The following is a 15385-nucleotide window of genomic DNA, read 5'->3' as shown; positions in this document are numbered from 1 at the left end:
TGACTTTCTACGGCGGAGGTAAGTTTCCATGTCGCAACGGAGCCCATTACTACATTCTATGATCCATCTCTATAGTATTACTATATCATGATGATCCGAGATAGATCCTACACCAGTACTTCTGCAAGTTTGACAGTTGGCACCAAGATCATGGCCTCAGGCTGACCAACTCAATCCATCGAAGCTGCACCACATACGAACTCAGACAAGTATATGAGTCGTCGAGAGGAGCAGCTGGACCGCAATCTGGCGACCTTTCTCCCCGTGTAGTACCTGCTAAGACGGTCATGTCTACCCCCGTCGCTGATGATGTGCGAACCAACTTGGGCTCATTTCTCATAGGTGAGTGTTCGCCCATAATTGGAAGTATGTGACTGTTCATTGGCACTTATTTACTCAGGAAATATCGCGAATTCTATGTGAGAAATTCATCCGATGGTCGTGGCATTATCCTTATGCTACTCATCAGATTGTTCGGCGTGACCACAGTGCAGACATACAACTATTTGATGTCTCGCGGTTCGGATAGCATCGTGTTGGCTCTCTTGGTGAGTATACGCACTTGAGAACGCTCAGACCACTCAGCTCCCTGTTCATTCGCAGTTGTCGTTGTGCTGGTGAGTGGCGAGGCACCGTCGTCTTTGTGGATAGAACTTGGACTCACTGGATGAAAGGATCATTGATACTCTGCAACTCTCGTTCTTCAGTCATCTCACCTATAGCTACGCCGTCACGGATGTCGGCAACTTTGCGGCACTCGATGAAATCCTGTGGTGAGTAGATCGGTGGCTCTCAAGATGTATCTCATGCCAAATTCAGGTGTTTTCCCGTACGCTCCCATTTTGGCTCTTCTCGAAGGCGTGGATCGTGCTACTGACTATCTATTAGGCAATAATTTTCTTGACTGTGAGGTTTACTCATCTGTCCTCGTCAAACCGTTGATTGATAATTTACAGGGTTTGAGCGACTTCATTGTACGGAGGTAACGTATACGTGCATGAGGACTCGCGCGATTCATAACGTTGCCTTAATTCCAGCTTGTTTTGCCATCGTATCTGGAAGTGTGAGTACGCATACTTGCTATCCGCTACCACTCAATGTCGTTCACCATTGGATAGTGAGCGAGCGAAGCTCGGCTCTCGCCGTAGCACTAGTAAGCTTCAATGGCATCTCATGCTGCATATACTTCATCATCATAATGTCGTTAGTGCTTCAACAGCATCACAGTCTTTGGTACGTTCGTCATATTCACTACAGCTAGCGAGAGCTCATTCATCGTTATGATCAGCACTGAACTGCGGTACGTCCGTCACTGGGAATGCTCATCGTCTTGATGCTGATGTCCGTGCTAAATGTAACCCAGGCCTCATGGCTAAGACGTACTGTTACCTGCTACTTCGCAAGCACTATCTGTCTCTGACGTAAATGAGCAGTACCTCCGCCCAAACAATCGATGCATTCAGGAGCAAAACCTTATCGGTCAGCTCCTTTATCAATGGATGTACATTGTACTGAGCCAGCTCCGTCCGCAGGGCTTGATCTATGCAGGCCTCGTCGACTGTCTATGTGGAAATCTTTTGATAGCAGTGTCTTTGTACATCATCCTGAAGAAACATCTAAGGGCTGCTTCCAAGTATGCGCCGTTTACTGATTGTATTTGTGATTGACCCATCAAGTTGCTTCGCCAGCTCCAGGACTACTTTCGTTGTGCGCACGCTAATTGCTTATTGCGTCGAAACGGGTGCCACGACAAGGTCTGTAACGTTATTTCGATGTAGAGGCCGAACTCACAGCTCATTCGCATGCTAGCATATGCGCTCTGATCTGCCTTGTCACAGCAAGAAAACGTTCTTTTGTCAAACGCCAACCTGCTAACTATTCTGCATTCAGTACGCAGCCATGACGCACAACAGCGTCTATATTGCGCTGTATTCAGTCCTGTCTAAAGGTGGGCGATGATAAAGAGCGATGTGTTTTACTAAATCCTGCGATAGTTTCCTTGAACGCGCTTTTAGCGACTCTCAACGCCAGGCGCGGTCTCCGAGCTAATGACGAGCTTCGCGGAGAAGGGATCATTTCTGCAGCGGGAACAGTAGCTAAGTTCCTCAGCGGGAAGGTGAACACGGATAGAAGGTGTGGAAGGGTGAGCGACTTCGCATCGTCAGCACATCCTCACAGGATGGACTAGCTTCCATGACAGGACATTCAAGTCACCGTCCAGACGACTGTCGACCAGTTGGTCGATGAAGAACCTCTGCCGAAGACTTCAGTAGGACCAGATACACAAACCGCCTTGCTCCGTGCTAATTAAACTCGTCGATGCAGATGCTACAGTACCCAGGCGGCTCCTCGCTCACAGAAGCAGTCGAATGAGGATCTGACGATTACATTTTCGACGAGCGGAAAGAGTCCGAGTCCTCGCCGGACGCGCACTGTCAAACCACCCAGACAGTGCGCTCGCCACAAACGTTTGTGATCTGCATGGAAGCGCGTATTTATGCATGGATAACAGAAGACAAGGATCGAAAATAACATAGTTGGTTCAAGCAGCACCCCGCTTCGACTTCTTCTCTTTGCGCTTTCTACCGATTAGAGAGCCAATCTGTTTACCGGCCTTGGAGGCTTGATCCGCATCAGGCCCCTTCTCTTGTGTCCGCGACAAGTCCAACAGACGTCGCTTCTTGCTTGGTCGCTCCTGACTCTCTTCTGCCTTCACAGCTGGAACCGATGCTCTGCGTTGGGGCGGTTTCGAGGTGCCATGTTCCTAGACGAAGTGTGAACATCATGAGCTCCTCAGTAGGATGAACAACATACAGATTGCTTGTCGCGTTGCTGGGTGGCTCGTCGTTGAACGACCTGTACGTTCTCAATCGAGAACTCGACAATAAGGGACCCTCTGCTCTTGACAGGTGCACCCTTGTCCAATTCATCTCTCAACCGCTTCAATCGCGCTTCATCCTTCTGCGGCTTCTGCTTCTCGGTCTTGACTAGATCTTCCAGCTCGGCTTTCCACCACTCGTCGAACATCCGGCCGACTTTTGTATTGTTGTTCGCCCACCTGAGAACCCGTAGAGCATCTGCATGCTTCGCCATCTCCAAGAAGCCATAGCCTCGACTACGTCCTTTACCGGTTACGGGGTCGACACGGTCTGCCTGACGCACAATCTTGGCTTGCTTGACACCTGTATCGCGACCAGCCTTATGGTCCTTCCCCTTCCCCTTCCCTTTCGATGTATTCGTCTGCGCGACGCCATCGTCGTCTTCAGCCTTGATGGCCTCGTCCTCGTTCGTGGGTGTGACGGACTCGGCTAACTCGTCGGCAGTCAATGGTTCCCGCGCTCCCTCCTTGACCTCCTTCTCGAAAGCACGAACAGCGTGCACAGCGAGTCTCTTGAGCATGCGCTCGGTCGCGAAGAGGGGCAGTTGTCGGATGCTCAACCGCGTCTTCGACACGTAGAGAGATGGATTGGAGCGAAGGAGCGCCCTCCGGGCGTTGAATGACATAGTCCGTTTCTCCACTTCTGCTGGACCCATCGACTCGGCAGCGGGCGCATTGGGCAGGATGACTAGAATATCCATCAGGACTGCGAGTACAAGGCTGACTTGGTGTACTCACTTCCCTCCCGAAGGAGATAGAGGTTACGCTTGTCTGCCTTCTCTCGTTGTCTTTCGCCGGCCTCCTTGAGCTTGCCGGCCTCATCCCGCGTCACAGCGCGGATGACGTCCAGTGTCCGGCCTTGAAGTACTAGGTTCTGAGCTATCGAGGAAGAGGGATCCGGGGTGAGCAAGGAAGGTAATTTGAAAGGGTTCTTCTTCGGTTGCTAAACCAAAATACTCAGTCAAGTTGATGTAAGAAAATACTGGAACGCACTGTCGTGGCTTTGTCACTCTCTCCAAGCATCTCGGCACGCAGAATCTCACTCTGCTCGACGACCTTGTCCGCGTCCGCTTTGTTCCAGAAGCAGACGAAACCAGTTCCACGAGAGCGACCGATCTCGTGATCTACCGTTATGCGAGCGTAACGGAGTGGGCCGAAGGCACGGAATCTGTGGCTCGTGAGCAGCAATGCAAAGTGAATTCAGATAACACTTACAAAGTTCGAAGCTCATCCTCTGTTGCCTCGAATGGAACGTTGCGAACAAACAGGGTTGTGCCGCTTTCTGGAGGAGGCAGCGTAGGCTTTGTCCGGCCCTCATCTTGTTCGTCACCCTCGTCGCCCGTGAGGTCATCTTCATCACTACCACTCTCACTGCCCACATCACTCCCATCGTCCTCGTGCAATCCGATCTGCCCATCTTGACTTGCGGAGCCCTCGCCTTCACTACCATCCTCACCAGCCTCGCCACTCTCGTCACCCATCTGCACGTCTCCATCCGCGGCTTCCTGTTCCACCTTCGCCTTCTCCGCCTGCCACTTGTCTTTGCTCAGCGCCCAGTCTACTGCAATGACACGCTCTTTCCCCTGCGGCTCCGGTCCCTCATCATTCTCCTCTGCATCCTCTCCTTGACCCTTTGCTGCTTTCTCCGCCTTTTCCTCCTCCCTCCGCTGCTTCTTCTTTTTCTGCTTGTCCGTCACCAGCCGTGCCGCCATGCCCGCTTGGACCTTCATCCCGTTCGTTTCCTCCATCGCGCGCTCCGCATCTTTACGGCTCAGCATCCAGACGAAAGCGAAGCCCTTCGCACGCGGCTTGCCCTCGCCCTCATCGTCTTTCAGAGGGATGTCGACGGAGTAGATGGGTCCGTACGGGAGGAAGACTGCGCGGAGGTCTTGTTCCGTGATGTCGAACGGTAGATTGCGCACGATGAGCCGGCTCGCGCGGCTCGGTGCGCCGCCCTTCGCGCCTTGCTTCGGCGCATCGACCTTCTTGGCTTTGGGCGCTTTAGCCAGACCGTCAAGTCGTTTCTTCAATGTAGCTGATAGCAGGGAGCCTTTGAATACGTGCGCGTGTAGTTTATTGACTGCTTCCGAAGCGGCCGAAGGCGTGGCGAATAATGCGTGGGCTATACGTAGATGTAGGTCAGGCATTCGTAGATCAAGGGGACAGGTTTGCGCACCGATATCGCTGTCCTCATCACCACTACTTGTTTTGGCTGGCCACTCCACTTTTTCAGCGCCGTCGAGCTTGCGAATCTTCTTCCATAGCGTTTTGGAGTCTATTGATGAAGGTAGACCCGAGATGACTACTGTGCGTATAGCGAGAGGGTCTTTTAACGCAGGTTGCTGAGGCCGAGGTGCCGGGGATTTTGCCTCAGTTTTGACTGGTGATCGCGTCTGGTCCTTGTCCCTGCCCTGCGACTTGTCTTTGCTCTGAATAGGGAAACATCAGCATGACATGGCCGTTTCATATGTTCGCATGCCCACCTTCAACTCCGCCCACTGAACCCTCAACTGTCTCTTGTTCAGCGCGAGTCCCTCCTCCGCGATCTTGTCGGAAGCTAATTGCGCATCCTCTTTAATCGCGAAAGAAACGTAACCGACGCCTTTTGATACCCCTGAGCCGGGTTCAAGCACGACGAATGCAGACCGTACGGGTGCGAGATCAGAGAAAAGGGTCTTCAGATCCGTAGATGTCGCTGTGTACGGTAGATTTGACACGAAAAGAGTCGACCTACACGCTGGTAGGTTACCTCGGTGATAGATGACTTCGTATAAGAAAACATACCCATGTGAGATAGGAAAAGACCCATCTTCCTCCCTCTCCTTGCGCTTTCCGAGCGAGGATGTCATCACGATGGAACGAGTGTAGGCGGGAATTCAGGCAGCGGACACAAATGAAGCAAGCGATCTTCGGGGCGAAGGTAAGGCCAGAGCCTGACGGTGTAAGTCGAGTGTAAGTAAATACCAATGGCCTGCTTGTAGTGGGTCCTCTGGCGCCATTGTGAAAATGTCACAGTATTTAAACTCCGAAATGACGGTGGCAGCATAGATTAGATCCCACTTCAGTTTGATCATCAACAGTTTTCCGCCCACTCCCTCTATACTTTCCTGCTTGTGGTCTATACTTCTCCGAGAGATTGCGCTCCAGTCGGTATAGCCGACCTCTCGATATGTATACACCTGCTGCTGATCCCAGACAAGAAAACAGTGGATTGGAGCAGTGAAGTGAAGTGCGTAAAACTAGTGACGCCGTGCAGTCAGTGATGCTCATACTAGATGAGAAGTGCTGCTAGGTTATACAGGCTCTGTGCGAGCACAGATATTCAGACGAGCTACGTATATTGGTCATGGAAGAAGTCAACCGAAGAACCTGCGTTTCCTGGCCGGGCTGGCCCCGATTTGTAGGTTGAACTGGAGCTTGATCTCCAACCCAAAAATCACGATGCAGCATTCCGCGGTGGTGCTGGCTACGACGCTCCCGTCCTTGTTGACGCGCCCAAGCTCGTGTCCAGCTTCTCCGGCTACCAGCTGCAATATGGTATCCGCGCAAGTGAGCGCATACGCCGTGAAGCCAGCTTGGTCCGGTCGTTTCGTTACGAGGACACGTTTGAAGGGACTGCCGCACCCGGTGGCAAGGACGACGACGTCAGTCCAAAGCATGCCTCCATGCTCATTGACGACCATGTGTATGGCGCTATCGTCTGCGCAAACGTAGAAGACTTCGAGGGCGAGAGTATCGGGGTCGACGCGGATCGACAGGGGAGTTCCTCGGGCAGGCTTTTGAGCGCCCTCGATCTCCGTCGTAGTCCACGACTCCCCCTCGCCGGCTTCGTGCAGGCACATCAATCGGCCCGCGTTGTCCTGGAATGTGATGACGACTTCGCCAGCGGGGTCAAGCGACGCGGTGAGTTGGCCGTCAGCGTGGACCTCGCAACGCGGTAGGTTATCGGCATCGACCCATTCTTCCTCGTCCTCATCGAACTGCAGAACGGCGACGGCCGAAGAGTCAGTGATGTATGCAAGGATGCCGCCGTCGGGGGTGGGGATATACGCGGCTGTGGACCCCGGTCGGACGGACGAGGTGAGGAGCTCTTCGTTTCCGAAGCTGTCTCCCGTCCAATGTTTCAGGATCGCAGAGCCGTCATCCGTGTACAACACGTATGTGCCCTCGCCTTCGGGGTGCGGCGCATACCCAGAGGAGGTCAGGCAGCGAGCGAGGTCTTCGAGTTGAGACATTGATCACTCGGGTGTCGTGTGCGGCCGTTGTCGTGGTCGGATGTCGCTGCGGCCCCAGACATTGGACAATGACCATCTTATACTGCCACTCGCACTGCGGCAGTCTCCACAACCAGGACTATCGACGGCGTCCTGTTACTGCCAGCAAGCAGCCGGCTTCTCAAACGAGTCGTGGTGTCCCTCTGTGAGTGGCCCGAGGAATCCTTGGTTTCCTCCGTTGCAATAGGGCGTACACTCCGACCCGTACGACAGCGAGCGCTCCGATGTCTTCTCGCTCTCCGCGAACCATATCAACGCTTACACTTCCGTGGGAGGCCGAACCGTCTCTACGAGTTTGTTACTAAAGACTAGCGCGATCGTCCAGGCTCTCATTAGAAGAATGAAGGCGGAGCGCTGGCCTGCTGTCTTCGAGTGTCTTAACCTTACCCTCTTCCTATAGGCTTGGACCGAAACAAACGCAGAAGCGTGGCCCGCAGTTTCGTAACATCAGCGGAACACACAGTTGCGCGCCTTTTGTGGTACACAAAATGGGTCCGAGGAAGGCCGCCGAGCGTCGTTCACTCTATAGAGTAAGGGAAGGTTCTTTCCAAGGTGAGTGCTCGCCAGCAGGTTTGGGCCACAGTGCGAGAACAATGTGCCGTACAGTGGTCACAGACCTTAACATATGAATTCGTATCGCCTTTGGTTGCACGTAATGTTTACTCTGAAGTCGAGTGATACGGCACTGGGGTTTCTGTGAAGTTACTCACTTTTGCATTGGTCGATAGGACTGGTACCTGCGTATGAACGTTCCGAAGAGGTCTGATAGTCAGACACACGCATTGAAGTCGCTGGTGGGTCTGTGGGGTCGAGATAGCTGTATCATGCGCCAGAGCTAATTATTCGTACGCCAGCCCATCATTAAGTCAAGACATGCCGCAATAAGTATAAAGGCTGCCGGACCAGCCGTCAAGCTCATTGGTATGACGCAGTACGGTCAAGCCAAAGTGCAACAAGAACGTGAACCCTGCTTGCGTGCATCTCGATACGTCGAGAAGACAGGAAACAATGTACCAGACGTGTGGACGGGGATACAGGCCATGTGCATGGAACTCAATGCCCGCGATAGGCGGCTCGGGACTAACATGGCTAACATCATAACCCCGCACTACAGTAACTTCTTCCTGTCATCCCTCAGGCTTCGGCCGTACGAGCAGGCTCGAGTACAAAACGCACGTATTGATCAACCCCGTAAGTAGACATGATGCTGAACATAACATCATGCACTTACTACGTCCTTGCCCGGGTATTTGACCATCGAAACCTCGGAGCTCTCAGCGTCCTCGTCTTCAAAGTCGTCCTCAAGGTCCTTCAGCTTCTCTCCTCGCATGCGCAACTGCAACTTCCCATCGCCCCTCGCGATCACGATCTCAATCGCTGTCTCGTCCGAGCCCTTCTTCGTCTTATCATCTATGCTGAAGAGACATTCCTCCTGGACGTCCGCGCTTAACGTGATTTGCTGCTTCGGTGCGTTGAAGAGCGCCCATTGCCCCCGAACTGCCAATGCATGCAGTTTAGTTTTCTTGTTGACTTCTGCCGGAAGGATGTCCAGTGCCCCTCCCGGTCCAAGCCGCACTCTAGCGAAAGGGAACTCCTCCGGGAAGCTCATGTACAAGCCACGCTTGGGAAGCAGCTGGACCTGCTTAGGGGTCCCGTGGGCGCGAAGTCTAACGTTGTAGTGGCCGACTTGCGCGAAGCAGAGGACTTCGCGTAGCACAGCGACAGTGAGACGCGTCCCTCGGCTGCCGCCGTTTTTGCGCTTAGGGTCAGCGCTGGAATTACTGTGATATTCTTGAGTCAGACAGACCTTCATGTGGGACGCTTATTGGGTTTTACTCACTAAATAGCTATGACGGTAGGAGACCCTTGGTACTCCGTCCATACTACAGAGCCGCTGATGCCTTGCTCCGTCTTAGGGCGATACTCCAGCCAGTCTGCATAGGCTGCGACGAGTGGGCCAGACGACGTGATGGGGTGACCAGACGGCGTAGTGCCCTGGTAGCCACTGACGTATACAGTGCCCTTGATATGTTCCGCATGACCGAGGCGCAAGCTCCATCCGAATCCAAATCCAACATCCTTTTTGGCATCCTTCAACCGCTGGCGCGGATAGAGGATTGCGCCCCAGTCCACCGCCGGTTTGCCGTGAAAGCGTCAGAAATGTGGACATCGTCTTCCGGCATGACATACTTTGCCTCTGGCGCCTCGAGGACGGCGAGGTCTGTGGAACGTGCCCCGTCGGGACCGAGGAGGTTATGGCCAGCTGTAAGGATGACAGCTTTGGGGCAATCGGGGACGTTGATGAGGAATCCGCTGCCGTTCGCGACCTTGCCTCCGACGCGAAACTCGAGTTTGACGGTCCAGTTTCCGACGTCTAGATCGGCAAACTGGAGTCCGTTAGCCTGGATAGTGTCCGGGTGCTGACCGGTCCAGCCAGGATGCTGCATGTATTCAGGCATATAGATCTTCGAGGCCATGGCGGCAAACAGATGAGTGGAAGGTCGAGCAGATCCTTGTATCTGATGTGCCCCTCACGGAGAATCGACAGATCGTATATATATACCAGGACGCGCTCTCCTTGAAGCATGTGTAATTATATCACGAAGCGATCATTGGTCTGGGTCATAGTGGGTACGATCGATTCAAAAGTCAATACAGACACAGACGGACCGAGAAGCTAATCAATGGGAATGAGAAGATGCCGTGCTTGGTCATGTAAACAGCCTAGGTATGTACGCGGCATCGGACATGATTCCAGATCTCAGTACCAGCAGATTCTCTTCCTCCTCCTCTGCACGCTGACGTTCAAGCTGAACGACACCATGAAAAATCCGAGCACAGAGAAGCACTCGGCAGTGATGCTCGGCACCAACTTCCCATCTTTGTCAACCTTCCCCAACTCACGCCTGTCCCCTCCGTCGTCGACCTGCAGAATGACGCGTTCCGCGGTCAGGACGTAAGCCTCGAAGCTGCCTCCTTTCTCCTTGTTCGTCGACCCAACGATCCCGTGCAAGGAACCCCAAGTCTGATCGAACATCTCCTCGTCCGCCCACGCTGCACCTTCACGAAGGTGGTGGATACGTTGGTCTGCTGCGGAGACGTAGAAGACGTGAAGGCCTTTGTCATCGAAGACGGTAGAGATGGGCGTCCCATGGAGCGGATCGGACGCCTTCTTCAAGATCGTAGCTGCCCATGCAGCTCCTCTGTCCGCACTCCCGTCCGACTCGACCTCCGTTTCTTCGACACGCACGAGGGCGCCACTCGCGTTCTGGAAGACGATGCAAACGCGGTGATCGACGGTGTAGCATGCAGAGAGGTTACCCTTTCCATGTACGTCGTACTTGGAAAGAGCCTGATCTTGCAGCCACTCCTCCTCATCCTCATCGTACTGGAAGGCTGCAAGGGTGGAGGAGGGTGTGATAGCGAATATGAGGCTGTCCACAGGGTCGGGCAGGATGGCAGCCGCCGACTCAGGACGGACAGCCGTTGCGACGAGCTCCTCTCTGCCAAAGGAGTCACCCGTCCACTGCTTCAATACGAGAGTGCCGTCGTTGGTGTAGAGCAGGTACGTGCTTTGCCCATCGGGGTGCGCGGCGTAACCGGCGGCTAGGAGGCAGCGGGTGAGGTCTTGGAGTTGAGACATGATTCAGTAGGTGAGCGCGAATTTGGGCGGATGCTAGAGAATGTCAGGAGACCATTTCGATCTTTATAACTATGGGTGTTGATACCTCATTAATCACGACTCAATGAGTACTGCCGGCAGCATCCTGCTACAGACACTCTTCCCACCGCGCCCCGGTCGTACTATAATGTATGGTGAGTCCATGTGGAGCAGCGGAATTGCGTTCTGAGCCATCCCCGTTTTCCTTTGCGCTCACAGCTGCACATTAGCCGCGGGCCCATGAAACCATAGGAGGACTTCAATTTTCCGCTTTGGGCGACAACGACATTGATCCGTCGGTCTGGCGCTTACACATAGATTCAGTGAGTTGCGGGACCTTTCGACGGTTCTCAGTTTCCTCACTGGTTCCTGAGCGATGAGGCGTCCTCAAGTGGGCTACCGCCTCGAGGCGACTAGAAGATGTCGAGGAAGTTCACATCGCGCTATCAGTTTGCGGTACGGAGATCATCATTCATTGAGGACAACGTCTGTGTCCCGCTGTGTGTTGTATGCATCGTGGCGATACCGAACCATGTTTCAGGGCCCTCAGGTTCCCCGATGTAGCTTCAGCAAGACAAACATGGCAATGGTATGTGCGGGTCGCAGACTCAATTATCAATGCTGACTGACTGATTCACTGGTGCCAGTTGCAAGCCCCAATTAGTCACTCCGCTGGTGACACTGCCACCTCGAGGGTCGAGGGACACACAAAGGTGTTAATAGTGCTACGCCAATGATCAATCGGTGATTGAACTTTTGCGTGCACAGGATAGTGCCAGCTTCTAGCTAGTAGCAAGTCATCACCAGAGGTCGCGTCCAAATTTTCTGGTGGTCGTATTGAACTCGCAGTCTGAGCATTCACTTCTCACTAACAATGAATATAGGAACGGATTCTGAAGGAAAGCCAATCGGTTGATATGCTTCCATTTAGAGGTCGTTTAAGGGCTGAGGGCTGCATGCAAGACAATCGCAAGTGATCCGAGGAGCTAGGTGCCCAAACGTCCTGGACGGTATGATCCGTGCTTGAATTGTCGTAGTGTTCTCTTCCCTGACGTTGGAACAGCTCTCACACAAGCTATTCCCGTGTGGCCTGAGCCTCACCTTGAGTGTCTGCCAGCACGCCCCTACCACTCGGTGCGAGGCCGCGAAGACGTTGCATATTCATTCGTTCCATGACCGCTAACAGGACTGATTTAGTCCATTGCATCCTCCAGTGATACGGGTGGGTTTTAGCCTGCAGCAACTCACCCTACACGCATCCGATGGTAGGTTTGCGGCCTGCTAGGAATCCAACGCTCTGGGCATGCCTCATTGCGCGAGCTAAGTTGTCTGGATTGGCGAAGTGAAAGAGAGGCATCGTTGGAACCGCGACGCTTTTAAGTGCTCGATCCCGTGTCGTCCCGGTGGACTCAGTCCTCATCCTGCGACGTCGCATTCAACGATGGCCATCAACCTGCACGACCACGCTTACCACGGTACACTTACGGAGGACGTCCTCTAGCAGTATCTTGGTAGCGCGAATCCGTCGCCGATCAACTCCATCGGCGGAGAGAAGAAACTCACGCCATTGGCAGCAGCCTGTGTACGCGGGCACCTCGAGGTCGTCCGTCTTCTTTTGAAAAATGGCGCAAACTCGAACGCTGTGTCCACGAGAGAGCGTCCACCGCTCTTCTACGTCCCGCACGACGAAGAACAGGCTCGAGATCGCTCGGGCCCTTTTGGACGCGGGGGCGGATGTCGACAAACGCTTCCCGAAGGACGACAATGCGACGGCTCTCATGAATGCCCTCACCGAAGTGCGCGACAAGGAATTGGTCCACGAGCTCATCGACAGCGGCGCTTCGCTCGATACGGAGAACGCGAGCGGACAGTCAGTAAGGGAGCTTGCGAAGGACGTCGGCATGGAGCAGGAGTTGCTGAGCAAGGCTGAACGTAACGCGAAGCACGGCGCTATCATCGATCTCCTTGTCGCACTGGTCATGTTCGTGATCGCATATGTGAACAGCGGGCTCATCAAGGATGTCGCAGTCGGCACGATTAACAAGCTGTACCAAATCTCTGGTGCGAAGGATAAGGTTCATGTCCAGGTCCGTTACTCTCAAATCACTGTCTTCGCTAAGCTCAACTTGAAGTCGCTTTCTCCAGGACGTGGCCAAGGTATCGCAAACCCATATCTCAGATTGTTTTCAATGTATCTGATGTAACCGTTTGCCACAGAGCGTCCTTGGCAGCAAAGCCACGGAGAAATTTACAAGACGTTTGGACAACAACCCCAGTTCTGAAGTGGTATGCTGACCAGTCCTGGCTATGCTGCATGTCTAACTGTAGTGCAGGCCACAGGTACCGAGGATGCACAGGCTTCTGAGGCCAAGATAGTATCCCGAGCAAATACGTGACTCGAACCTCAACACCGCGACTAAGCCTGCCGTTGACACGGTATGTATGCTCTCGTATTCTATCTCAACATATTGATGGACGGCGATTTAGGCTGAGTATTGTATGGTGGAGACCCCAAAGCTAGAGACGAAACCAGCGGCGCTCGGAAAGATAACGAATCAACCGCAGGTATGTGCTGCTGCTCGCGGTCATGCATATCATGTTCATATGACGAATTTCTGTCTAGCCGGTCCAACGCGATCCTAAACCTGTGCAGAACCAGTCCAAACCTGCTCAGTCAGAACCCACGGAGCCGCTTCAACCAAAGCCAGAGGTACGACACCGCAGTAGTACCCTCAATTTCCATAGCAGTTGACTTGCTCTTACTTTCAAGACGGAGCCTGAACTTATTTCCGCCGCAGATTTCTCGGCTAGTCTTGGGAAATACGTCCAGGAGACAGGTCTCGAGAAGTTCTTCGCACCGAATGACCCTTTCATTCAAAACCTAGCAACGAACGCGGCTGCCCTCCGTCAGGACCACACCACGCTGCTGAGTAAACCCGAGAATATCAAGCGTCTGGTCACACTATCACTGTACCATCCGGTCATCTTTTGCGATGACAGCGGCTCCATGAACCTCGACAATCGCTTCTCGAAACAACGGGCTCTTGTTGCTTGCATGGCGAGAATCGCTACGAAGATCGTACCAGACGATCACGGCGTGGACCTCCGCTTCATCAATGCGAGGGTGACGGAGCAGAATCTCTCCATGGACGCGTTGGACAAGGTCCTGGTGAAGAGGCAGCCCCGCGGTGGGACCAGGATAGGCAGTACGCTTCGTCGCGACATTCTCATTCCCTTTGTATACAGCAAGATCGACTCCCGCTCGTCGTTCCAGCGGCCGCTCCTTGTATGCGCGATCACGGACGGAGACCCGAGTAGCGAGCCCGTCACCGCGTTCAAAGACGCGATTGTGGAATGCAGGAGGAAGCTCGTTGCCGCCGAATACGAGCCAACCTCCGTCATGTTCTGTATCAGCCAGATCGGAAACGACCCGAAGGCCGCGGCGTTCCTCGCGGGCTTGCGAGATGACGACGAAATTCGGGACGTCTTGTACTGCACGGCCGATCGATTGGACGGAGCGTTCGATGAAATGAAAGCAAACGAAGCGAGACTGGAGGAATGGCTTTTGAAGCTGTTAACGAAGCCGATCATGGAGAGGTACGAGGAATAATTTGCCATACAAGTTACGCCCTGTGGTACGCATTCTTGCGGTATTCTTTATGGTGTTCCAGTCGTTTGTATCTTCCTTTCTCCGTGTCTTCATACGTATGGTGTACGCCGTACCTTATCGCGAGGAGTACTGGAGACTCACAGTACTCGCCTACTCACGTATTACTTCATTGCTGTTATGCGACACAACGTGACCAAGAGGCTTCACTGGGTCAGGCCTTCGAGCTTCAAGCTTCAGGGGCTGGTCGATGGTGTTCTCCTCTATCATGCACCACACACCTTGCTTCTTGGGCTTCCTGAATATGACCGCGGACGCGAGAAGTAGAACTGAGGATGGTTAGATTTGCAGTCCATCTGCAGGAGATATTTGTCTTGTTCGGCTCGCACACGGTGATAGCGCTACATTGTGCTTTGCAGCTGCGAATCATTTTGAAGCTCGTCTTGGGAACCCAACGACATACGTAAGAAAGCTCCAAGACGCCGAGGACGGAAATGAGTTGCCAGTTCGTCAGCAGCTCGGGCAAGTCCATATATCCAGCCACCTTAGTACAGAACGCAGCCATCGAGTCCCACCTTCAGTACCAGGTATCATACACACCCACAGGCGTCACGAGGCTTGTTGTCCATTGATTCTCGCGTCGAAGAATGCACGAATATCCGCCTCCGTCACCACCTTGCCCTCCTGTGCGAACGGCCGGAGGTGATTCATTAGGTCGTCCCTGCCCCGCACACGCGTCAGATCGTATACAGCGTGACGGAAAGCGGTACGCACCGCATCTCGTTGAAGGCACGGATGCCGTCTATGGCACGTTCACGCGGGAGCCGCTGCAGCGCGCGCAGGCCGAGCTCCTCAAGGGTGAGGCCCGAGTCGGGGTCTTCCGGTGGCGAGTAGGTCTCATCTTCCTCGAGAAGGTATGGGCGTGCTTGCAGGGAGGGGAAACACTGCCGCGCATACTTACTTGA

The 15385-nt window shown here is 53.7% G+C and overlaps 3 protein-coding genes across 3 annotated transcripts; all 3 read right to left on the bottom strand.

Annotated features, from left to right (window-relative positions):
- Positions 1-6234: 6234 nt before the first annotated feature.
- Positions 6235-7358, bottom strand: B0H18DRAFT_1142467 (uncharacterized protein; the record flags this gene model as incomplete). Its single annotated transcript, XM_048035654.1, has 1 exon — positions 6235-7358. The coding sequence occupies exon 1, from the start codon at positions 7111-7113 to the stop codon at positions 6235-6237; it is 879 nt and encodes a 292-aa protein (XP_047886991.1). The 5' UTR covers positions 7114-7358.
- Positions 7359-8286: 928 nt separating this feature from the next.
- B0H18DRAFT_1125047 (uncharacterized protein) lies at positions 8287-9629 on the bottom strand (the record flags this gene model as incomplete). The annotated part of the gene is made up of 4 exons (XM_048034955.1): positions 8287-8310; positions 8384-8933; positions 8993-9252; positions 9321-9629. The coding sequence occupies 4 exons, from the start codon at positions 9627-9629 to the stop codon at positions 8287-8289; spliced, it is 1143 nt and encodes a 380-aa protein (XP_047886990.1).
- Positions 9630-9772: 143 nt separating this feature from the next.
- B0H18DRAFT_1142463 (uncharacterized protein) lies at positions 9773-10795 on the bottom strand (the record flags this gene model as incomplete). The annotated part of the gene is made up of 1 exon (XM_048035653.1): positions 9773-10795. One exon carries the CDS (start codon positions 10793-10795, stop codon positions 9914-9916), a length of 882 nt encoding a protein of 293 aa, XP_047886989.1. The 3' UTR covers positions 9773-9913.
- Positions 10796-15385: the final 4590 nt, after the last annotated feature.

The sequence above is a fragment of the Fomitopsis serialis genome, assembly GCF_022376445.1.
Source record: "Fomitopsis serialis strain Sig1Antser10 chromosome Unknown B0H18scaffold_141, whole genome shotgun sequence".
Taxonomy (NCBI): domain Eukaryota; kingdom Fungi; phylum Basidiomycota; class Agaricomycetes; order Polyporales; family Fomitopsidaceae; genus Fomitopsis; species Fomitopsis serialis.
Note: the sequence above shows the minus strand (reverse complement) of the source record. Positions and strands in the feature narration are given on the sequence as shown.